The 21807-nt window shown below is 39.4% G+C and overlaps 1 protein-coding gene across 6 annotated transcripts in view; it reads right to left on the bottom strand.

The window, feature by feature from the left end:
* Nucleotides 1-21807, bottom strand: part of FGD4 (FYVE, RhoGEF and PH domain containing 4) — a 96321-nt gene that overhangs the window by 17760 nt on the left and 56754 nt on the right. For all 6 annotated transcript variants that reach the window (XM_068142147.1, XM_068142149.1, XM_068142152.1 and 3 more), the window contains exons 2-6: nucleotides 18844-18999; nucleotides 12168-12348; nucleotides 10636-11131; nucleotides 4928-5017; nucleotides 2201-2346 (exon numbers count right to left, since the gene is read on the bottom strand). In XM_068142147.1, the coding sequence (XP_067998248.1) occupies nucleotides 2201-2346; nucleotides 4928-5017; nucleotides 10636-11131; nucleotides 12168-12348; nucleotides 18844-18999 (1069 nt within the window). The remainder of the gene's footprint in view (nucleotides 1-2200; nucleotides 2347-4927; nucleotides 5018-10635; nucleotides 11132-12167; nucleotides 12349-18843; nucleotides 19000-21807) is intronic.

The raw sequence follows: 21807 nt of genomic DNA, 5'->3' as shown, positions 1-21807 counted from the left end.
AGATATTTTGTTTGATGGGGGATCACTGTTATGCCCTGTAATGCTCTTTTCATGGGAAACGTATTGCAAGAGGGCTGTTTCCAGTGTTTTCAAGCCATATGTTGTAAAAGATACTTAACTGCAGCTGTCGCTCAACTCATTCAAAATGAAACTACCAGCCAACTTAATTCCTACCCAATAAGCTTAGTTTCACACTTTTTTTAATTCTAAGAAAGAAGAATTTGTTTCTGATCTGCCTCCCCAGTTTCAAAACTATGTATTTTTACCTTAACTTTTCAAAGCAAACCACAACTAAGGTAAAGTGTCAAATTTTTTTTATCTGGCTACTGTTATTGGAAGCTAAGAAATAACAGAAGCAAATAAACCTACCAATAAAACTTTCTTAAGTATTTTCTATGCCTAATTAGGGGAACTGCTGAGGAAAGTAAGCTCTGTGTCTAGCAGAAGCTGTTGTGCCAGACAATTTCAGTGGCCAGCAATGGGGAGAGAAAGTTACCCAGGTTTTATCGGCAACGATCAGAAACAGTTCTCTTCAGCTGCAGCATTTTTTCTAACTCCTCCCAAAAGCATGCTATTTTAAGGATATTTAAACAGGTTATCTCAGCTACAGCATAAAATTTGTTTCCAAGCAATGTAAGAAACAAAATATCCTTACGATGAAATGTATTAGTTTGGCATCAATAGTCAAAGCTCATCTGCAAAAGTGCTTTTCAATCTTTCAAGCCAGTATTAGTGATTTAGCATTTTGCAAATGCATAATGTAGTATAATCCATCTTCTGTGCTCTATGAAGTGTGGAGAGCAAAATTTTAAGGCTGTCACAAATTTAATTTCAAATAGATATATAACACTGATGTAACGTAGTGTAAGCTACTTTTTAAACTCCACTTCTCTTGAGTATGCACTATTTTAATCCAGGCATTTCTATTTCCTGTCAGATTTTTTCAATTGATTAGAAGAAAGTGGTGAGTGTACCTTACACAGTGATTCAGCAAGCAACATAAGGTGAGGTATAACCTTTCCTGTATTTCACAATACTTACACTTGTTTACTTTCTTGCAGACTATGGACTTTACTTCTATAGAAAGCTACCAAGTGTTTGTGCATGGTAAATATTTTGTCTTAAAGAATGATAATTTTTCAAGGGAATCATCTTACACAGTCAGGAGACATGTAGCTGTTGCCTGTAGCTCTGCCATGTTGCCTGAGGTTTCTGTCCACATTACAAAAAACACAGGAGTACTCATTTTTAAGTGTAATTTTTGACAATAGGAAAGTGTAACTGGAAATGACATACGGCCAAACAATTGTGTTGCTCATAATGAGCCCTAGCTAACATGGAATACAGGAGCCAAAATGTGCTGAGACAACTGGCTGAAGTAACTGTATTATTTTTTAAATGAGGTGACCCCTTTTCCCAAATAAGGTAGGGAAGCAGCCATGGTTTGGGACATTTAATTTTTTTTTAATTACAATTCTGCAAAAGAGACCAAAAGTACATGGCTATGCCATGGGTTAGCTGTTTGGGTGGGTTGGATTGGTTGATGGGTTGGACACAATGATCTTGAAGGTCTCTTCCAACCTGGTTTGGTTTATTCTAATAAAGGTTTATTCTAATTCTAATATTAAAATATTTCCTGAATCCTGTACACCAAGGCAGAAGAAAGATACTACAATATCTTCAAGTGTTGATTACAATGTATATTTATGCCTCAGCTAGCCTTCTTGTTTGCTCCTAATAGAAGTCAAGAGAAGCTGGAGGAAAAACATCCCCAAAATATGCCTGACATGGATTTTTATTTCAAACAGAAAACCAAACCACAGTAAACCAAGCAATGGTGACAAAGATTACTGCGCTATAACAGTAACACAAAAAAAATTATCTCAATTTTATATTCTGTGCCATGAATTCATCAGGTAGGATATTACTTCAGTTTGAAGCCCTAATTCAGTGATGCATTTAATCATGAGTAATCTCCCTGGCTTCAGCAAGATACATGTCCTTTATTTTGAGCAAATGATGCAAGTCCTCTACTGAGTCAGATCCTGATGAAGAGTGGAAGAGCAGATGTTCTCCTACCCACAGTACTTCCTGGGCCAGGAACACTTCATTATGAAGGCACCTTCCCTACCTCAACCCTGTGACAGTGCTTCTACAGACACAGTTTTGGTAGTATATTAACCAGTGAGTCACCTCTTACCATTCTTGCATTCTTTTCTCAAGTTCTGGAAGTAAGAATTTACTGTGGAAAGCATTTATCGATGAAATATTAGAAAATATTTTGTTAATCACTTCAGCTGGAAATGAACCTCTGTTTGCTTCCTCAAGGAGTCTGGAATAGAATACCTGCAATACAGAAAAAGAGCCCAAGCCTATCAGCCTATTATCTTTAATCAGGGGTAAACCACCTACCCACCCCTCCTACTCCAACTGAGACAAGATAGTTCAGTAACATAAGTGATGACAAAGTCATTTAATCTCTTTCCCTCACCAGAAGTTAAAAGCTTCTCTCCCTATATGCCACTTATTTTCTTGTGAGCCAGGCAGAGCCAACAGAAAGAAAGCCAAACTGAAGCAGTGCCATTTTGGATTGACTCCAGGCATCCTGTCTGTTTAAACAGCTAGATCATCTCAGCTTTCTCAGTCTTCCAGTCATATTTTCCACTCTTGCTTTCTTTTCAATTGGCATAATGTCTGATCACCATTAGCCTAACCACTCTCCTTGCAAGTAGCTGACAAACTGTGAGTGGTCTGCACGACATGTAAAACACAAAAGGGACACAGTTCTGATCAGACTCTACTACAGACTCTATAAAACAACTAACTAGATAGATTGAAAGAAAAAAACACCCACCAACAAAACCCCAAAAATATACAAACAACCCAACCCAAAACTTTCTTATCAGTGGGTTCTATCTGACTAGATACAGCTACAAAATAGCTAGAGAGACACACACAGCTGCTGATGTGCCCATCACACAAAACAGTATTTGTGGACTATGGTCCCTTTAACTCCCTCTCTGATGCTCAACCAGACTGCATCTCCCTACAAAGGCTTTCAGAAGTTTGAGTAAGGGCTTGGAAAGGGAGTGTGAAGACAGGAACTTTGATAATCCCAATTGAGACAGCAAAGTGTCTTAAAAGGACAAAAGCAGCCATACACTTTCACATAAACTTTAAAACATGCTCACTTGACTGGATTTCCAAAGGGAAAGTTAGATAATTTTGACAAGTTACATTGAGGACTGTAACCAAGTTTAGAAATTTAAAAGTCCCTTCCCAGTCTTCTGCTTTCCTCTCATTATCAGCAATTTCTGTGGCTGTGCTTGAAATTCAGTTTTCAGGATTCTGTCCAGTTAATATTTAGAAAAGAGGAATAAAAGTAACAAAATTATGACTGCATCAAGGAAAATAATTCTACATTGTGTCCAGAGGAGGGCAATGAGGCTGCTGAGAGGGCTTGAGCACAAGCCCTACAAGGAGAGGCTAAGGGAGCTGGGGTTGTTTAACCTGGAGAAGAGGAGGCTCAGGGGAGACCTTATTGCTGTCTACAACTATCTGAAGGGAGGTTGTAGCCAGGAGGGGGTTGGTCTCTTCTCCCAGACAACCATCACCAGAACAAGAGGACACAGTCTCAAGCTGCACCAGGGGAGGTTTAGGCTCGAGGTGAGGAGAAAGTTCTTCACTGAGAGAGTTGTTAGCCATTGGAATGTGCTGCCCAGGGAGGTGGTGGAGTCACCATCCCTGGAGGTGTTCAAGAGGGGACTGGATGTGGCACTTGGTGCCACGGTTTAGTAGTCATGAGATCTTGGGTGAGAGGTTGCATTTGATGATCTTTGAGATCTTTTCCAACCTTATTGATTCAATGATTCTATAAACATTACTCATCAGAAAAAAAAACTCTGCATGAAGTAAACCTTTTCCTATATTTTAAAACTTCTCTAACCAAAGCTCCTTTTTCTTTTTTTGCAATACTTTATCTTTGGAAACACACCATATCTGTGGATCTGCTGGGTAAATTCACTTTCTTGAAGACTTCAATTTCCAAGCAGTCTGAACAATTATTCTATCAGCTGAGACTTTACTTTTCATCAACTATTTCTACAAGACCTATGCATTAGGCCTGAGAAATTTAAACAGCAATGTCTGACAGATATACCAAGGATCAGGACAATGCTAAGCTGTAAGTATCCAGGTAAAATGGATATAAATGAAAAAGTAACCAAGACATTACAGAACACAAGAATTCTACTCTTTTGTTGCAGGAAGTGATTTCCATTTATTTCAATATTTAGTCTAAAGATATAGCAGGGAAAATAGGAGATATACAGTTTAAAATGGCCATCATCTTTGGTTTATTGACACTAAAGAAAAATTCTGATTAGGTGACTCAGATGTGAATGATTTCAGTAATTTTCTAGGGGGTAGGTGGTTTCAACATTATAAAATAATATCCTTCTCCAATTCACCAGAAGACAAGAAATGGTTGCCTGTCTATTTTCTTGGACAGCCTACCAGCATGTGTTGCTATTGCTTATGGTGATATCTACACACACAGAGCATACCTCATGAATATCCAGAAATTTCTAATACGGAAAGGAAAGAAGCAGCAGCAGCGAGGAAAGGAAAGAAGCAGCAGCAGCGAGGAAAGGAAAGAAGCAGCAGCAGCGAGGAAAGGAAAGAAGCAGCAGCAGCGAGGAAAGGAAAGAAGCAGCAGCAGCGAGGAAAGGAAAGAGAAAAAAAAACCCAAGAAAAAAGAAAACAAGAAAGTAATGCTCTTAAAATAAAAGCATAGGTGAAAGCAAACAACTGTCTGGAAGAGTCAGCAAAACTGACTTCTCATGTATTTTATATACATACACTTAATCCTAGCCATTCAACTGAAATCAAGGTAAGAAAATTAAAAGCAAATTCAAGAAAAATATACCCCATCTAGGAGGTCGAGTCGGCTAACGTAGGCTTTTTCTGTTTGCAGAAGTTCATTGGCAATTTTGTGACGTTTCTGTTCATCTGTCTCCTAGAGGGAAATAAGAACAGCTCTTAGGATACTAGAGAAAACGTAACAGAGTACTGAAAAAGAGTTGAAATGACACAAGGTTACCTTACAGTGCAAATAACAAAGAGACACTCATTTTGAAGAAGTGAACTTTCCGAGAGTTTAATAACAAATGTGGAAGTCAGAGTAGGGTAAAAAAAAACAGTTGAACTGCAGTGCAAAACTGAAAAGCCTAAAACATGTAAAATTTCCCAGTTTGTACAGGGATCTTTGCCAAAAGCACCAACTCCCTACTTAACAGAGCAGCCCCACATCCTGGTAAATGAGTACCACTGACCTTTCAGAGCTGGAAGAACTGGTTTGCAGAGTAAGAGGGAACAGATGGGATTAGTTGGTGCTCGCCCCCACCCCTGTTTCAAATTATTTGAACTGCATGTTCTTTGCACGATAGAATTAGTGAAAAATACCATACAAAATGTTTTAAGTTCATCAATATACTCATTGCTGATTAACTGCTGACTGCAATTAGAGTGCTCCTTCACTAGATGCTTATGGAAGTCGCTTTTGCACATTGAGGGAATTTTTTTACTTTGAAGTCTTTCATTTCACAAAATACATTTCTGATCCTTCTGCTGAACAGAAACTTAAAACATCCATTCAAATTTCAAATATTAAGCTGAGTATGTTAGAATATAAAATTATGAGTTGCTATGAGAAGCTACTTCAAAGCAAACAATGAAAGTTAAACCATCAGGGAAACGTCTCAGGCTCACAAGTGTCCAATTCAACAAAATGACACTTCCATCACAAGACTTTTACTCCAGATTTAGTGCTGAAAATTGTTCACATCTAACAGCACCCAGGTTTTTCCTAAGTAAATGACAGCCTTGTCACAGGGCTTAAGGGAAAGTTGTCATTTTCTACACAAAGCATAGAAAAACTTCATACAAAAAAACCACTAAATTAAAAGGAGAGCTTAAGAGAGTTATTTTGTTTTCAGACTGCACATTGCATTCCAGGAGATTATGATAAACATTTGCAAGTGCATTTATAATGATGGTTTGCAGAATACTGAAGTCTTTTCTGTTAAAAGGACTTCAGTGGCTTTTTTCAGTATTTAATAAGTATTCCAAATATGAACATATTTGAATTCTAATCTGCAGTGTTAACAACCACACTGCTACACAGCAAGCCTCCTCCCTCAATACCGCCTTTCAATAGTGACTTCAAAGCTGTTCATTAAATCTGTTTTAATCAGCACAGCAACCAGAGTAAACCTACAGAACAGCATTTTAAGTGCTGTCAAGAGACACTGCAGGGAACTGGAGGATTAGCTGTTACAGCTACAGCAGGCTCTTTAGCGCAGCCATTTAAGAGAGCTCTCACATATGGACTTGAGGCACAAAACCAAGGGGGCTACTGGTTCTCTGGCAATTTGATCATTTATTTTTTCTCCCCACTCAAACGCCACTTTCTCTCTGGACCACTGCTACAGAACCAATCCATAGTTTTCAGATTACCTGAAACTACATGAGAGGGAAAATCATACATTAACAGACTTGAAAATATCACCCAAAATGAGAAATTCAGAAAAAGCATTTAATCCTCATTCCTAAAGAGGGCAAATCGCTTTTAATGTCTCACTATGCTCTGATCCAAACTTTGCCATCCTCTCCATGTCAACGTCAGGCATCTTCCTAATTCTTGATCCTTAGTCCCCTTTCTACATCAGTCATACTACCTGACACAAGAGTCTTCTATGTGGGAATAAATGTGTACCCTGGATGATTTATATTTTTAATCACAGTTGCATGTTCTTATTCCAACATAAGAACATTTTTAGGATTATATCAGTATAAGAACAAAATCATATTCCTGACTGGTTTCCCACCTCATGTTACATGAATTCTAACCAGCATTTTCTACTACTAGCTCCATCCTCCTCAGTACTTATTCACCTGCTTCAGTGTCTTATCTAGTACCCTGTCTGAAGAAAAGCCTCCTGGTTCCCAGGTCACTCCAGCTTCCTTTCTTTTGGAAGCAACAGGCCACAGGCTTGTTTTCCATCTCCTGAGGAAGTGGTGGCCCCTTGTCCTGAGCATATCAGGTGAAATGGGACCAGATGGATGGATGCATGCATGGCTGCTGGCAATGTCCTGCTTCACAGGAAGGCACATTCAGTGGAAAGACTCACTGCTGCACCAAGCTAGTGCTGCAGCTCAAGTGCACATTACAGAATAGTCCATTGAAGAAATGATGGATTAGTTTCTTGCACAGAAACCAAGAAAAGCAGTAAAGATCCTGGTATCCCTAAATAAGCGATGATGTAATAAGATTACAACTGTCTGCTCAAGAGGATTTACACATTCATATTAAGTGCTAAAGGTATACAGCTTTGTTCTTTATTCACTACTGTTAAAGATGACCATAAATTGTAGAACCAAGAAGATGATGGCAGAGTTACTAAAGAGCTGCAACAGAAAAAAACCCCAAAGAACATAACTAAACCATTTCCAGGGAGAAAGTTAGTGAGAAGAGGAGGCTCAGGGGAGACGTTATTGCTCTCTACAACCACCTGAAGGGAGGTTGTAGACAGGGGGGGGCTGGTCTCTTCTCCCAGGCAACCAGCACCAGAACAAGAGGACAGAGTGTCAAGCTCTGCCAGGGGAGGTTTAGACTGGATGTTAGGAAGAAATTCTTCACAGAGAGAGTGATTGCCCATTGGAAGGGGCTGCCGGGGGAGGTGGTGGAGTGGCCATCATTGGAGGAAACTTGATGGGGTGCTTGGTGCCATGGTTTAGTTGATTAGGTGGTGTTGGATGATGGGTTGGACGTCATGATCTTGCAGGTCTCTTCCAACCTGGTTTATTCTATTCTATTCACCCAATTTCAATCAAAACTTCACCTTACATTTAGAACTACACAGTCTTCGTTCGGTTTTTGCACCTGAAACACCAGAGCCCCCAATACTGCCTTTAAAAAGATGATGCCAAGTAAAGACTTCATTAAAGATGCAGAATGGATTTTTCTCCATCTGTGGCAGGCATACAGTCTATGTCCCTGTTTCTTACCAGTCTCACAACAAATAATAAAGCATTTTTGTCTTCTTGTCCTTAGTTAGATCTAGCAGCAGATTTCTCACAAGATGTTATTCAGGAAGTTAATTGATTGGGATGTTCTTGTACTCGTCAGCCTCCACATTTTAGGCAAACTAAATTTTATGACAGAAGGTGCTTCGGCAGCAAGGCAGGAAGCTTTTCACTTCTGTCTTTTTTTGTTCTGTCCTTTTTGTGTGTGTGTGAGATATTTGTGGTTTGTGACTTTCATACCAATTGAGTAAATAAGAAAAATAAAGCATACTCTGCTCTGGTTGTTTGTAGAAAAATGTTTCAGCACACTGCCAAATGTCATACATTTTGTCTCCACTTTTCCAGAATGTGCAATAATCTAACTTTAGTCAGACATACAGTGATAAGTGGGAGGAAACAACTAATTGTAAGAGTAACATTATTTCAGAATAAGCTTTCTTTTCCAAGCCTAAAAAGTAATTTCTGCTCTGGATTTGCACCACTCTCCAATTTAATTCACCCTTGCCAGCAGTGGACTTCTGCTGTATGTCTATGCATTTGAAAAGAGACAGCAGCACTATTTTCCTTGAATTAGGAAAGATGGCATGCAAGAGAAGTTATTTTGCATTGACATCAAAATATATATCATATGTATAATTTAAAGTTTGCCTGTGACTCACATGCATCTGTTCCTGTTGCTTTTACTGAATTGTATCTACACTTGCTTAATTAGAAAAAGGGCAGAAAAGTGCTATTTGTCTGTACATTGCAACTTGAACTGGACTGCATCCCAGTTTTAAGATTCTTTTCTGACTAAGGGGGTGCTTAGCACAATCACAGGCTGTCTAAATGCTCTTACTTTTTCCCCAATGCCTGCTTGGACGCAGAATCATCCGAAAGCTCTTTCCCAATGCCTGCTTGGCTGTAGAAACATCCTAAAGCTCCACCAGACCTCTCCTGTTCCTTATCACCCCCCCACTATTCCAGACAGCACGGCAGCAGCTACTTAGACCTCCACAGGGCTGATTTCAATCTGTAGGTTGCATTAACCAATCTAAATCAGTGTTTGATTCTGTAAAGCATGGCCCTTAGATCAGTCTGTGGCAGATATGTTTCTTAATCTCACTAAAGGGAATGTCCTTGTATCACAAGCAAGTTGGTATCTCAGAAAGATCCAGCTCAGTTTCACAGACTAAATTCTCCCCTGACACTGACTTAAATCATCCTGCATGGGTTTGATTTTACCCTTCAAGCAAAAGCAAACAATACATCCCGTCACCATCATATCACACCTCACAATTTGACTCTTGGTCAATATAGGACATAGCACGTGTGATCTCAACAGCTCAAGACAGATTTTGATGAGGTTGCTACCATTAGCATTTGCCCAGTTCCTTCCTGGACTTTACAACAGGACTGCCTCCCATTTTTGCCTTTTCCTGAAAATGCTGCCAGCACCTTACTGCATGACTTGGAATCATGCATAACATTGCTGCCCACAGAGCATTCAGCACTTTATTGGCACAGAGAGAGGAAACAGGCATTACTGAACAGGAGATAGAAACATAATGAGAGGTGTGGCAGGTTGAAAGTGCCTTGGACCATGACCAGGCTTAGGTGGGAATCATAATGTTAGTTCATTACTGGAGAAACCAACAACTATAATAAAGAAGAAAACCCACACAACCCAGCACCTTCTTGTCATTACATAGGATATTTTAACCTATGACATGTGAGAATTTGAGATGCACAGAATTTACCCTCAAACACATAGGTATGTGACCTTGAGCTAACTAAACTTGAGAACTTATGGAGGTCTCCAGTTAATAGGTGTACTCCTGACAAGCTGTGATGAGCTTTATCAGCACTTAGCTGTTTGGGTCTTTGGTGAGGATGAAAGGCAGCAGAGTCCAGCCCAGCTCCACCTGCCATGACTCGCACTGGTTACGTTTCAAGTACAAGAAGGCAAACTGTGTAATCAAACTTGAAGAAGGGGAAATATGAACAAATTGTCACCAATTCATTTCTCAAGACAGATTTTTTTTGTTTTCCTACCCACTTATTTCACTTAATGATGAAACCTCTCCCTTAAGAGGAGTGGAGTTTTTGCTAACAAGGCATTTATTTAGTGTTCTCTGATCCTTTCATCCATCCAAAAGCTAGCAGAATGGCAATGCCTTCCCAGATTTGACCTGGCAACTACATTCAAGTCAAGGACTCACATGACAGTTCTGCCTGAAGCCCTGTTGCGGCAGTTTACCACACCTGGAAGCTTCTACACATCGAATTTTTTATGTCATATACACTACTAACACGTGTCTCTTGTCTGGCACAGCTGAAGCACGGTGCTAAACATGTACACATTTCAGCTTCACTTTTTCAAAATTCATTTAGCTAATTGGGAAAATGGATGGGGATAGAGGAAAGGGAAATATTTTTTCCTGTCTTTTTTTTTTTTAATAAGCAAAACATTTTCAACTTTCTGGCCTGCTCTTGGAAGCTTATTTCTGTAAATAAAAGATCAGAAAAAATGAACAAAGTAGTACTATGGCAACAATGAAATCTTTTTACCTTTGTTTCTACAAGTTGCTCTTGCTTACTGATTTCCTCACTTGGTTCTTCCTTCATGCTAGTATTAATTTCCATTGTTTCTTGAGTTTCATTTTCAGATGGAAGCAGTGTATCACTGCTTGAAGTCCTGTAGCTGCTGTTAAGCATCTGTCCTTCATAGGCAGTTACACTTTGCAATGACTCTCCTGAAGTACTTTCTCCTTCTCCATTTATCAAGCTGCTGTCAACGGCATTATCAGGAACTGGGGTGGACACAGCAGAGTCACGGTCTGGTAATCTCCTGTCCTCATCTTCTGCCTGGTCTTGTGCTACTACTCCGTTGGCTGTGTGTAGCTGTACAACCTGAGTTTTGTCGTTATTACTGTTTCCCTGTTTTTGTAGTGAGTGCTGGGAGGGGAGTTTTGGCTGAGGTGATGGTGTTGACCCATATCTTCCTTGAGATTTAGAAATTTGGAGAACAGAGGGATCTTTCTTCAAATCACTGGGATTTATTGGGCTAAAAACAAACAAACAAACAAACCACCAAAAAAAAAAAAATGCAAAAGTAGTTAAACATGGTGTTATAGAAAACCTCTGCTATGGAGAGGAGGAGAGTTCCACCATATAACCAGTCCCTTCCAACCCATTTTTTTTTCAGGCCTCATATTAGGAAGTTCAGACCATGGAGATTTGAGCTGCGTTATTCCACTGGAACACACTCAAACATGCATCTCTTACTTAATAAGTGATGGTCGCCAAAAAGCAACTCAGCTTCCCTTAGTCCCCAAAACAGAATGTCCCCACTTTTAAAAGCTTACAAATAGGAAAGCTTTCCTTGCTCTCTTTATAGCTTCCTTTAATTGAATAATATTGAGAAAGTTCCTGTACAATGTGGCAGATACATCTAGGAGGAAGAAACTTAGAGCTCATTGGCCTAGGGCACAATGAACCTGAGGAGCTTCCTTTCAGAAGAAGTAAAATTATTGTTCTAAGGATGCTACTTTGTTGGAAAGACATTGGTGATGCTTTGAAAACAGGACTGGCAGTACAATTCACAGGATTGCCAGTGCTGCAGTAATTTCTTATTCCAATCTTTGAGCAGCTGTCATATCAAAATGCAAGTCTCTACCTAACAACAGAAGGTGAAGGTCTGAAACTATTTATATTCCACTAGACAAGCATACTTTTGCAATGTTCAGCTGCTTCTGCATAAGGGATTACCTTTCTCCCATCTTGAGGGGAAATACTTTCAATGAAAGTCTTAATACTCTGGCTGCTCAGGACATGATTTATTATACATCATGCATTCATTCTCATAAGGGGCGTCCTTTCAGAACATCAGTATCCCGAGGATCACAAGAAAGCCACTTCCAAAACTTGCAGTGCTCAGCTTAAGTTTCTTAACATTTCAAAACACATGCAGTTTTGCCACCAGCTCCTCTGGTAGGGATGGATTTGAGCACTTCCATGGTATCAACGTTCTTCCTCACAGGTTCCAATTCCAACAATCCACACACATATGGTTACAAACCAATTCAAATTCTGTTACTTACCTGCCTCCCTCAAAACGATTGATGAGATCTGACACTTTACTGGGCTTTTCCTTGGGGATGCTAGAAACAGGGGTGGGTGCCTCTTCCTCCATCCTTGGTTTCTGATTTGATAAAGCTTTATGCCTAGGGGTTTGGTATGTAACAGGTGATACCTTCTGTAGATGAACTGGCTTTGGAGGCACTGCAGAAAGCAACAACAATCAAACACTCATGAACCACTTCTTTGAACTGCCAGAAAATACATGAATTTTTTTGCATAAGAATGTATTAGATTAAGGGAGGCCTTAAAGTTTCTTCACAAATCCAGGGACTGCAGAGAGGTTTTTTTATGCACTATCTGGTACACAGCATCTTGTTACACTTCTTAGATAAAAGCCAAAGCACATGCTACTTTAATAAGCTAGAAAATTAGGGAGTTTTCTTGTTTGGATGGTTTTTATACTGTATTGCAATAAACTTATTTGGCCTCCATAAATGCAGCTTTTATTGCAAAAAAAAAAGGAGAATTGAGCATAATCAAAAAATCTGCTGAGGAGCTCAACAGAGATATTTAAATTACTGCCCTAAAGCTCCGGTGCTCTCATTTTTTACCTTTTCCTTCATGACCTCAGCAATAACAGGCAGTAGAAAAGGTCTTTGCTTTCAGGTTTGAGCTTCCTTTCCCTCACTGAACATTTGTTTGTCTATACTGCTGAAAATCTGCCCCCCCCCACTCCCACCCCACCCCCAATAATAATTTTTATTGTTCTTGCTTTCCCCTTCTCCCTCCCAGAAGTTCTTCTCTTTAATGAAGCACTGCCCAGAACACAAAAGACAATGTGGCATGTAAAGCAACTAAAGTCACAAGTGCTGAATATCTTCAAATTTATCCCTTTAAATGACTGCACAGCTTTTGTGGGAAGCAAGAGCACTTCATAGACAGAACCTAAATGTGTTCTGCTATGAGAGCAACACATGCCTGGCTCTGTCAGAAGAGATACTTAATGGAGAGGTCTTCAATTTTCAATGCCACAACTGTGCTAATTCACACAGACACTCCTAAAACACATTGTGTGAAAAAGTGAAAATATTTGATATGAAACTGAAAAATAAGCTCTGTCCAGCCTGATCTAGTGTGGGGTGTCCCTGCCCATGGCAGGGGGGTTGGAACTAGATGATCCTTGTGGTCCCTTCCAACCCTGAATGAAACTATGAAACTATGAAACTATGAAACTATGTATCTGCCCTTTAATAAGAGGCAGACATGAACTGTCAGGAGAAAGCAACACCCTGCCAGTGGAACCAGCAGGGTCAGGGGCTTGGCAATTGCTCCACAGGCGCCCCACTCTAGTAGGTCACAGTAACTATACAGACATACCAGGGAGCAAACCTGAATGGAAGGAAGGGACAGGAATTGGCATTAGGAATCACATGTAGCTCTCATGATAGAAAAATAAGCACTAGTAAAGGATACACAATAGATGGATATGAAAAATCATGTTATTCACATCACTGACTCTAGAATAGCTTCTTGACTTGCCCTGGAAAACCTGTGTGCCACAGGCATTAGCTTAAGTCCCATCAACCAATGTTTGAAAGTACTCTTGACAAGCATTCTTGCAAATATACTACCAAAGATTATGATAAACTTGATGGAACACTTAATTAAGGGTAACTTTCTCTATCTCTCCAGTAACTTTATAGGAAGTAATATTTATCTGTGTTTCCAATAACCTAACTGCATTTAAATGCGATCGTTAGTGATTGTTACAAGCTGAAAAGTACCATGAGGGACTCTGTGAAGAAATGTACCACAAAAACCTTTAGTCTTCAACTGTATTGACTACAAATGTTGATAAATAAAATAATCAGAAGGGGAAGGATGAGAATTACTGCAGATCAACTGCTTTTACCGTGTATGCGTGTTTGGTCTTTTCATGCTTTATGATATATTTAGTAGCATAATCTAAAAAGCAAGTTTGGGGAAAGATGCAGTGCAGAAAGGACAAATGAAAGCACTGCCATTTTCAAATAATTACAGTGCAATGCTGAAACAAGCAGAATACTAAATTGTGTAACTGCTGAGTATCCGTAGTAACTGAAGCCCCTCCTGAGAAGCCGCACACATTTGCTCAGCTGTAGCTGCAGTGCAGTGGAGGAGCTTTCCTCATATTCCCTCTTCTCAGGGAGTTTGTAGAAGATCTGGCAGAATTAGGCCAATGAGCATCAGATAATTGTCCAAGTGCTAAACAGCTTCTCCACGCTGACAAAGGCAATGGGACAGCTGAAAGAGGCAACACAAGCGGGCTGGGAAAAAGCAGGACACATAATTGAGCATGGGCACTGCCATTGCCTCAGGGAAGAGATGGAAGGGCAAGAGGATGCTGGATAGGAATGCTGACCAGCACTACACTGGTTTGTAGAAACACTTTTTGCTCTTGCCATGAATTCTGTATAAGCCGTGGTCCTGTGAATTCTCTTATTTAATGGACTCATACATCTTGAGATATGTCTGCATCTCAAAAAATGTTATTACCCTCATGAGTATGCATCAAAATTACTAAACTTGAGGGAATTGATGCCTACTGGTAAAGCAGAAGGAATTAATTGGAAACTATTTTTATACTGGATCCACTGGGATGAAAATCAAATTCTAGGGCATTCTGTGGAGATGTCACACACTTTTGCAGTCATCACTGAAGAAAAACCAGCTTAGCAGAATTTCAGTAAGGCAAGCACAGGGAACCTCTGGTCAGTCTGGACAATCCTAGTATATTAAAAATCCCTGTAATGTCTTCAGAGAGCCACAAACCAAACAGCCACATCAATTCACTAATGCAAAGTATTTTCTTCTTTACTCCCTATTACCATCTAACAGACAGCATTTCCCCATTATCAGCTACCAGTGTAGCTACTCTAAGTTTTAGTAATAGAGCCATGGGAAAAGGACAGTCACAAGATCAATGAAAATAATCAGTAGTGTAAAAAAATAACCTCAAACCTTCCTGTAAGGTCAACCTTGTTAACAGGGATTATGGAAAATAAATTCCATTAATTCTCCCCTCAGTGTACTTCTGCAGTGTTTTGTTTTAATCAGATTATTTTTCAATGTGCACACAGCAAGGATCTTAAAGGGGGGAAAAAAGGGGAAAAAAAAAGGATAAAAGACTGGCCCATTGTAATACCCTGCATAATACAGACCTCTGTTTGAGTCTATAAATACTCTTGTCTCTACACTGTAGAATTTTGAGCTCATTAGGAAATATGAACTGCATACTCTGCCCAAAGAAAGCCCTTCAATATGCTCAGGTAGCTACTAGTGTATAATGTTACCCAAAATATCGAGATTTAAGATGCAGTGCTTAGATGTGCTTGCAATGTTTTCCATCACACATAAGGAAGTGGCAGGCAATGCTGATTCCAAAGCGTATTAGCAAGTATAATTTACCTCATCTTAGAAAATATAATGTGCTTAATCTCCCTCTATGCACTCAACTCCTGCTGGTTAAAAAATGCTCCTATGCTTTGATTCAATGAAAATGTGCAGTTCCTGTGGTAAGCAACAACAGCTCTCCTTGCTGAGTCATTCTTCATCACCTCCTTCCATGCACCATCACCTCCAGAAAGAACAAATTGAGTGCAGCAGGAGAGATCCAAAGATTTAGACTTGCAAGAACAGTTAAAAAAACAAAACAAAACACAACACCAAAAAACCCAAATGAAAACAAACACCCAAGCCAAACAAAAAACCATCACAAAAGAAAAAAAAGGAAAAGAAAAAGACAAAACCAAAAAGCAACTAGTAACCTAGACTGAGTAGACAAAAAGTAGTCTCCTATTTAGAATGTGTGTTTCCATATTTTTTGTAACACATCAGAACACGTTATCTTCCCATAATATATTAGGAAAGAAGACCCCAAAAATTATCAGATGTGCTTTTGTTCTTTCATTTTTCTTCTTTCACTGGGGTTAATGTTTGAAATTTATCAATCTTGTTGGTAAAAGTAATTGTTAGAGGTTTCTTAAAGATTCACAGAGACTGGCAAGGTAGCTCTTGATTTTAGTTCAGTTCATGCTTAGTTTCATTTGTCAGAGAAGTACAGTCTACATCGTAGGCTTTAAAGAGGTCCTTCAGCTTTCTGGGCTTAGGGCACTGAATGCTTTTAAAAATACAGGTTATATTATAATTAATTGAGAAAAGAGGACAGATTTGATGCTATAGAGTAGGTTGCTAAAAGCGTCTGCTGAAATCCACATTTGGAATGCTTTGCATCCATACCATTTTGAAGTGGAACAAACCAGCTGATCATCTGGAGTGGAAAAATCACCTCCAACCCAAACAAAAATGCCTCTCAGCCTCAGCAGGAGATTCACAAGTACTCCTAAGCACTCATTAGAAAAATTGAAATGAGCAACTGATGCACACTCTCAAGCTGACAAGACACTTCACTGTTTTGAAGAAGTGTTGACATTCCCACATATTTCCATCTTACAATAAAACTGACTGGTACAGACAACAATTTCTGTGCCCAAGATTTAGTAATTGGGTGTCACAGAAAATTCATGCAAGAGATTCAAAGATCATGAAATAGAAGAAGTTAGCAAAAAATGGTCAATTGGTACATCACTCTACCACTCATTTCTACGTTCAGATGGCTGTCTAAAAATTTGTAGGTAAAGGCAAAATTGAAATTACCTAACAATTTGCTTCATCTCTTGTGCATCCTATTTGCCTTGGAACTCAGTGGTATATTTTGCTGACTACCTCCAGTCTAGATTAGTGCACTCTGTCAAACAAGGGACTGCATTGATGCAAAAGCAAGCACCATGTTTCACAGATGGGCTGCAACTGCTTTTCTCCACAGGCCTGATTTCTTTAACTCCCTCATTGGCCTTCAGTCTGTTTCAAGTTTTGTTCCAAATTTCCAGGAATTGAACCATACTCAAATTGACATATGAACTGCTAAATCATTGATGGAAGAAATTATTGGAGGGAGGGAAATAAATTATAAATCTTTACTATCCGGTTATCAGGCATCTAGTTTGCTCTCTCCTTGAAATGCTGGGAAGAGGAGAAGGAAAAGAAAAACAAAACAAACAAAAAAAAAAATCAACCCAACACAAACAAAAATAAGTTGTTTAAAATAAATTAGCAACCATTAAACTAAAGCAATTTAGTTTGCTTGCATTGTTTGGACTCCCAAGTGCTTATCTTCCTCATTTTGGTTTGCTTCAATTAAGTAAAAAGGCCAAGATGACATAGCATATAACTTCAATATGATGCACATATTTAATAAAGTACTATTTACAACAGTATTATTGAATATAATCCACACAGCTGCGTTTCTAAGACTACAACACTGTTCTTGGCTATGACACATTTTGGAACAAGTAATTTTGACAAACACAGAAGTCGTGGCTATGAAAGAGCAACAACAGCTGCACAATTACTTGAATGAATGGGGCCCAATAGTATCCAACCCTACCAGAACCTATCTAACAGCTAAAATTTATAACAAGTAGGCTGGCTTTGTTTTTGAAAGGCTTAAAATCATCTTATTGATTTCTGTTTACCTACTAACAGATTCAAAAAATATTTTCCTGAAGAAAAATATGCTTCCTCTTGTTAACTTAGCTGCAGGGAACACATTTTGGAGACCTAGGAACCCATGCAGAAAGCATACTCAGGTAAGTAATGTTTACATATGAGTGATAAAAACATCTTAGTGAAGAACACTGACAAAAAGCTCTATAAAAACAAGCAATACAAAATATACAGCTTTATTTTCTCTCATTCTCCCTGGTAAACCAAATTTTCTTGGCACCCCAATAGATTCCTTCCCCTCTGAACTCTAAAAATTAACAAAACCGAAATTAGCAAATCCAAAACCAAACCAAAAAACACAACCAAACTTTTTGGTTCAGTGAAGTTCCCATTACATGGCACCCCCAAAAGGCATCAGTCCACCTTGGCTTTGAATACAACGTTTCCAGAACACACTGATTGTGATCAACCTCAGCAGAATCATCGTTACTGAAGGCCACGTAAAACGATAGTTTGAAGTCAACATGGAGACGGACCTATTTAGCTTCTAAAGGCGAAGATACTGTTTAAGGACAGAAAGAAGGGAAATCTACTTCTGCTCCACAGACATTACTGGCCAGATATTACTGCACAAGCATGAAGTTCCTGTCTTTCCACATACTCCTGCAGGGAGCTTCCTCTTGAGCTCCCCTAGAACCCCAAAGGCTTTGAATATCTTCTCCTTTACCCCCACTTTGAAGCCAGCCTGCCAAACACTCAAAAATAGTATCAAAACCTTCCAGCTCAAATACAGCAATCCTTTTGAAAAATAAACCCTGGCAATGGATTAATTTTACTAGCCACCTCCTGGGCAGAGAATGATTTTGACACATGCTGTCTGGCAGTCAGCACATAACAATATACTAAACATTTGAGATAAAAAAATACATCTAGGCCTATGTGACTGTAACATTGTTGTAAGTCCAATTTCCCTTCAGAGAACTTCTTTCAGAAAAATAATATCAGAAATTATAGATTCATAAAGCATTTACAGAGCATTTGTACTTCAGCAGACAACTTTTACCCTACTATTTTATTTCTGACAAATACAGTTCTTTCTAAAAAGTCTGAGATGAAGAATAACTTTCCTAAGGAAAATATGGGATTGCTTACCTTGTGGCTTTGGATTTGAAGCTGAACGTGGGGACTGTTTGACTGGCACACTTCCATTTATTCCCTGAGCTGCTTCATTGCGTACATTCGCCTCAAATAGTCTGGTTGTGGCACCGGCTGTACAAGATCTAGACAACTTTGGACAGACACTGCTGCCTGAAAAGCAAAACAAAACCCCCAAGAGTTACAAACAGGATTAAATAACCACATTTATTAAGCACTAATGCTTGCCTGTGAAAAGAATTCAAATACTCAGTTTTGAGTGTCTCATCCTAAAAATACACTTTGTCTGTCACTGAAACGTATTATGTTGTTTAAACTTTGAAGAGTTTGGTATAAAAAAACCTGCAAAAACAACCAAAGACTTCCACCATGACTAACAAACTCTTCTACAGCAAGACAGACTTTTTCCTTTCTCACAGTATCACAGTATCACTTAGGTTGGAAAGGACCTCGAGGATCATCGAGTCCAACCTATCAACACAGACCCCATGACTAGACCATGGCACCAAGTGCCACGTCCAATCTCCCCTTGAACGCCTCCAGGGTCGATGACTCAACCACCTCCCTGGGCAACCCGTTCCAATGACGAATGACTCGCTCGGTGAAGAACTTCCTCCTCACCTCGAGTCTAAACCTCCCCTGGCGCAGCTTGAGACTGTGTCCCCTTGTTCTGGTGCTGGTTGCCTGGGAGAAGAGGCCAACCCTTTCCTGGCTACAACCACCTTTCAGGTAGTTGTAGAGGGCAATGAGGTCACCTCTGAGCCTCCTCTTCTCCAGGCTAAACAATCCCAGCTCCCTCAGCCTCTCCTCATAGGGCTCAATTGTCAGTGAGCTTGTTCAACAGGACTACTATACCAAAACCAGCATTATTTTTCAGCCATTCTATTACTCTGTTCAAAGTGTTCACAAAATGACAGACTCTCAAAAAGTTTATTTTGTTATGGAAGGTAGCATCCAAAAATTGGCTGAGTGTATTGTAATTATTTTTTTTTTGTTTGTAAGAAAGGGCTCCTACTGCAAGTATTAAAGAGCAAAGTACAGTCAGCTGACTACTTCATTTGTTCCCAGCAGAACACAGAGTTTATTCTAATTAAGAGGGTCACTATGCTGCTGTTGGTAAGGAATCTGGAAGAAAATATATAGCAAAACACATACAACAATGGAAACTGTCATAGAAGTACTTATTAGGATGTGAATACACAAGTCTGGACAAGCAGCTTTGTTTTGGGGTGTAAAAGAAATCAGTTCTGTAAAGACAATCAAAAACTTGAAATAATAATATGAAGGACTGAGATTTCACTTAGATCAATATTCATTCACCTCTGAATCAATAAAACCCTCAACTTCTTTTTTTTCTGGGTAGGAACCAGGGGAAGGCAGAAGCCCCATTTATCATTTATTACCATGTTGGCATACTTAGTTTTATTTTTACCAGGAGGGTTAGGGTAGAGTTTGGACACTTCAATTGATCATTGTTTGCTATCATTTTATGCTTGCATGCTTGCAGAAGTAGAAATGCAAACACAAGTGGGGTTTTCTTTGCATGTTTCCAATAAAAAGCAAACCCAAAGTCTTCTCAGCCTTTTCATAAGGTGAGCTTTTTACATCTTCTGAACTTCTGGTCTGCAGAGTGTAGACCCTGTCACCTAATCTCTCTCTCCCATTGCAAAATCCATCATACCAGCTCATTCCTAGCAACAGCCAAGCCTGCTTCTGCAGCAGCAGTAGGCAAGTACCATAGCTATTGATTTACACTGCTTAAATATTCTTCAGCATTTTGCAGATACCTACAGTATTTTCAAGTACTTATTTCTTTAAAAGCATAATTTTTCCTTTTAAACACTGAATCAGCCCTGCACCAAGAAGCTGCCTTGACAAACAAGGAGGCAGCTACCAAACCTACACCTATGCTACCAAACCATCAGTATTCATGTCATGATGCATGTGAGACACCCAGAGCTGCAACAATGCATCTTTCCTTCTTCCATTTAATTCAATTAGCAAAGGATCTCCCAAGAACATAAAGGTGACTGGTTCCAGAATACAATGGATAATCTAATGATGTCCATCATGTATGGACACCTGTGATCTTAGGCAGAAAGTCCTCAGCTCTGTTTCCTTGGGTATCACTCCATACACAGAATGTTGTACTGTACTACAGCAGTGGGATCTCTGTCCCACACCATTCCTCCACAACCATGTATGTATGGTAACTTCCATTTTTAGACTGAAATACACTTTATAGTAACTGCTACTAAAGAGCTACCTTTTGCCAAGTTACCATTATATAGATGCCACCACATTTAAATAGGTTACTTGCTTCAACATTATAAAATCTGAGGTTTAACAGGAAGCACTGAAATATAAACAAAATAAGATTTATCAATAATCTCCTGATATCAGTCTCAGTACACTGTACCTTATGCAAAGTAAAAGACTGAATGGTGAATTCCACATTCATTACAAATGTCCTGCCAACACTGGCTACAGTAGGCAGGCTCAGTGTGCCTTAGCTTGTTGTCCTGCCTGGCTGTGATCTTTGTTCTTTTGGCTCTGATGAAAGAGTCATTTCCATGCAGGCAGATCTGCACATCTGCTGTGAGTCTTATTAAAATAAATCAGCAATTAATGGGATTTGCTTTCAACATTAGTCTAAATTTTTGATTAGCAATAACATAACATAGCATGCACTGCTGGTACTGTTCCAGTAAAACAAAAAACACTGTACAGGGCTTGGACTGGCTTTTCCCCCAGACTGAGCCCAAAAAGCCTACTTGCTTATAGGTAGTTATGGTTTCTCCATGCAACGTGCACTGATTACAGTATCACAGTATCACTTAGGTTGGAAAGGACCTCGAGGATTACAGTACATTCCTCATCAGACAGGGCACATTCTGGAGTCAAGAACAGCGAGAAGGGTGGTTGTAGCCAGGAGGAGTTTGGTCTCTTCTCCCAGGCAAC

This window comes from Melanerpes formicivorus, unplaced genomic scaffold, assembly GCF_026170545.1.
Source record: "Melanerpes formicivorus ecotype bairdi unplaced genomic scaffold, bMelFor1.0.p_v2 SCAF_8, whole genome shotgun sequence".
Taxonomy (NCBI): Eukaryota; Metazoa; Chordata; class Aves; order Piciformes; family Picidae; genus Melanerpes; species Melanerpes formicivorus.
Note: the sequence above shows the minus strand (reverse complement) of the source record. Positions and strands in the feature narration are given on the sequence as shown.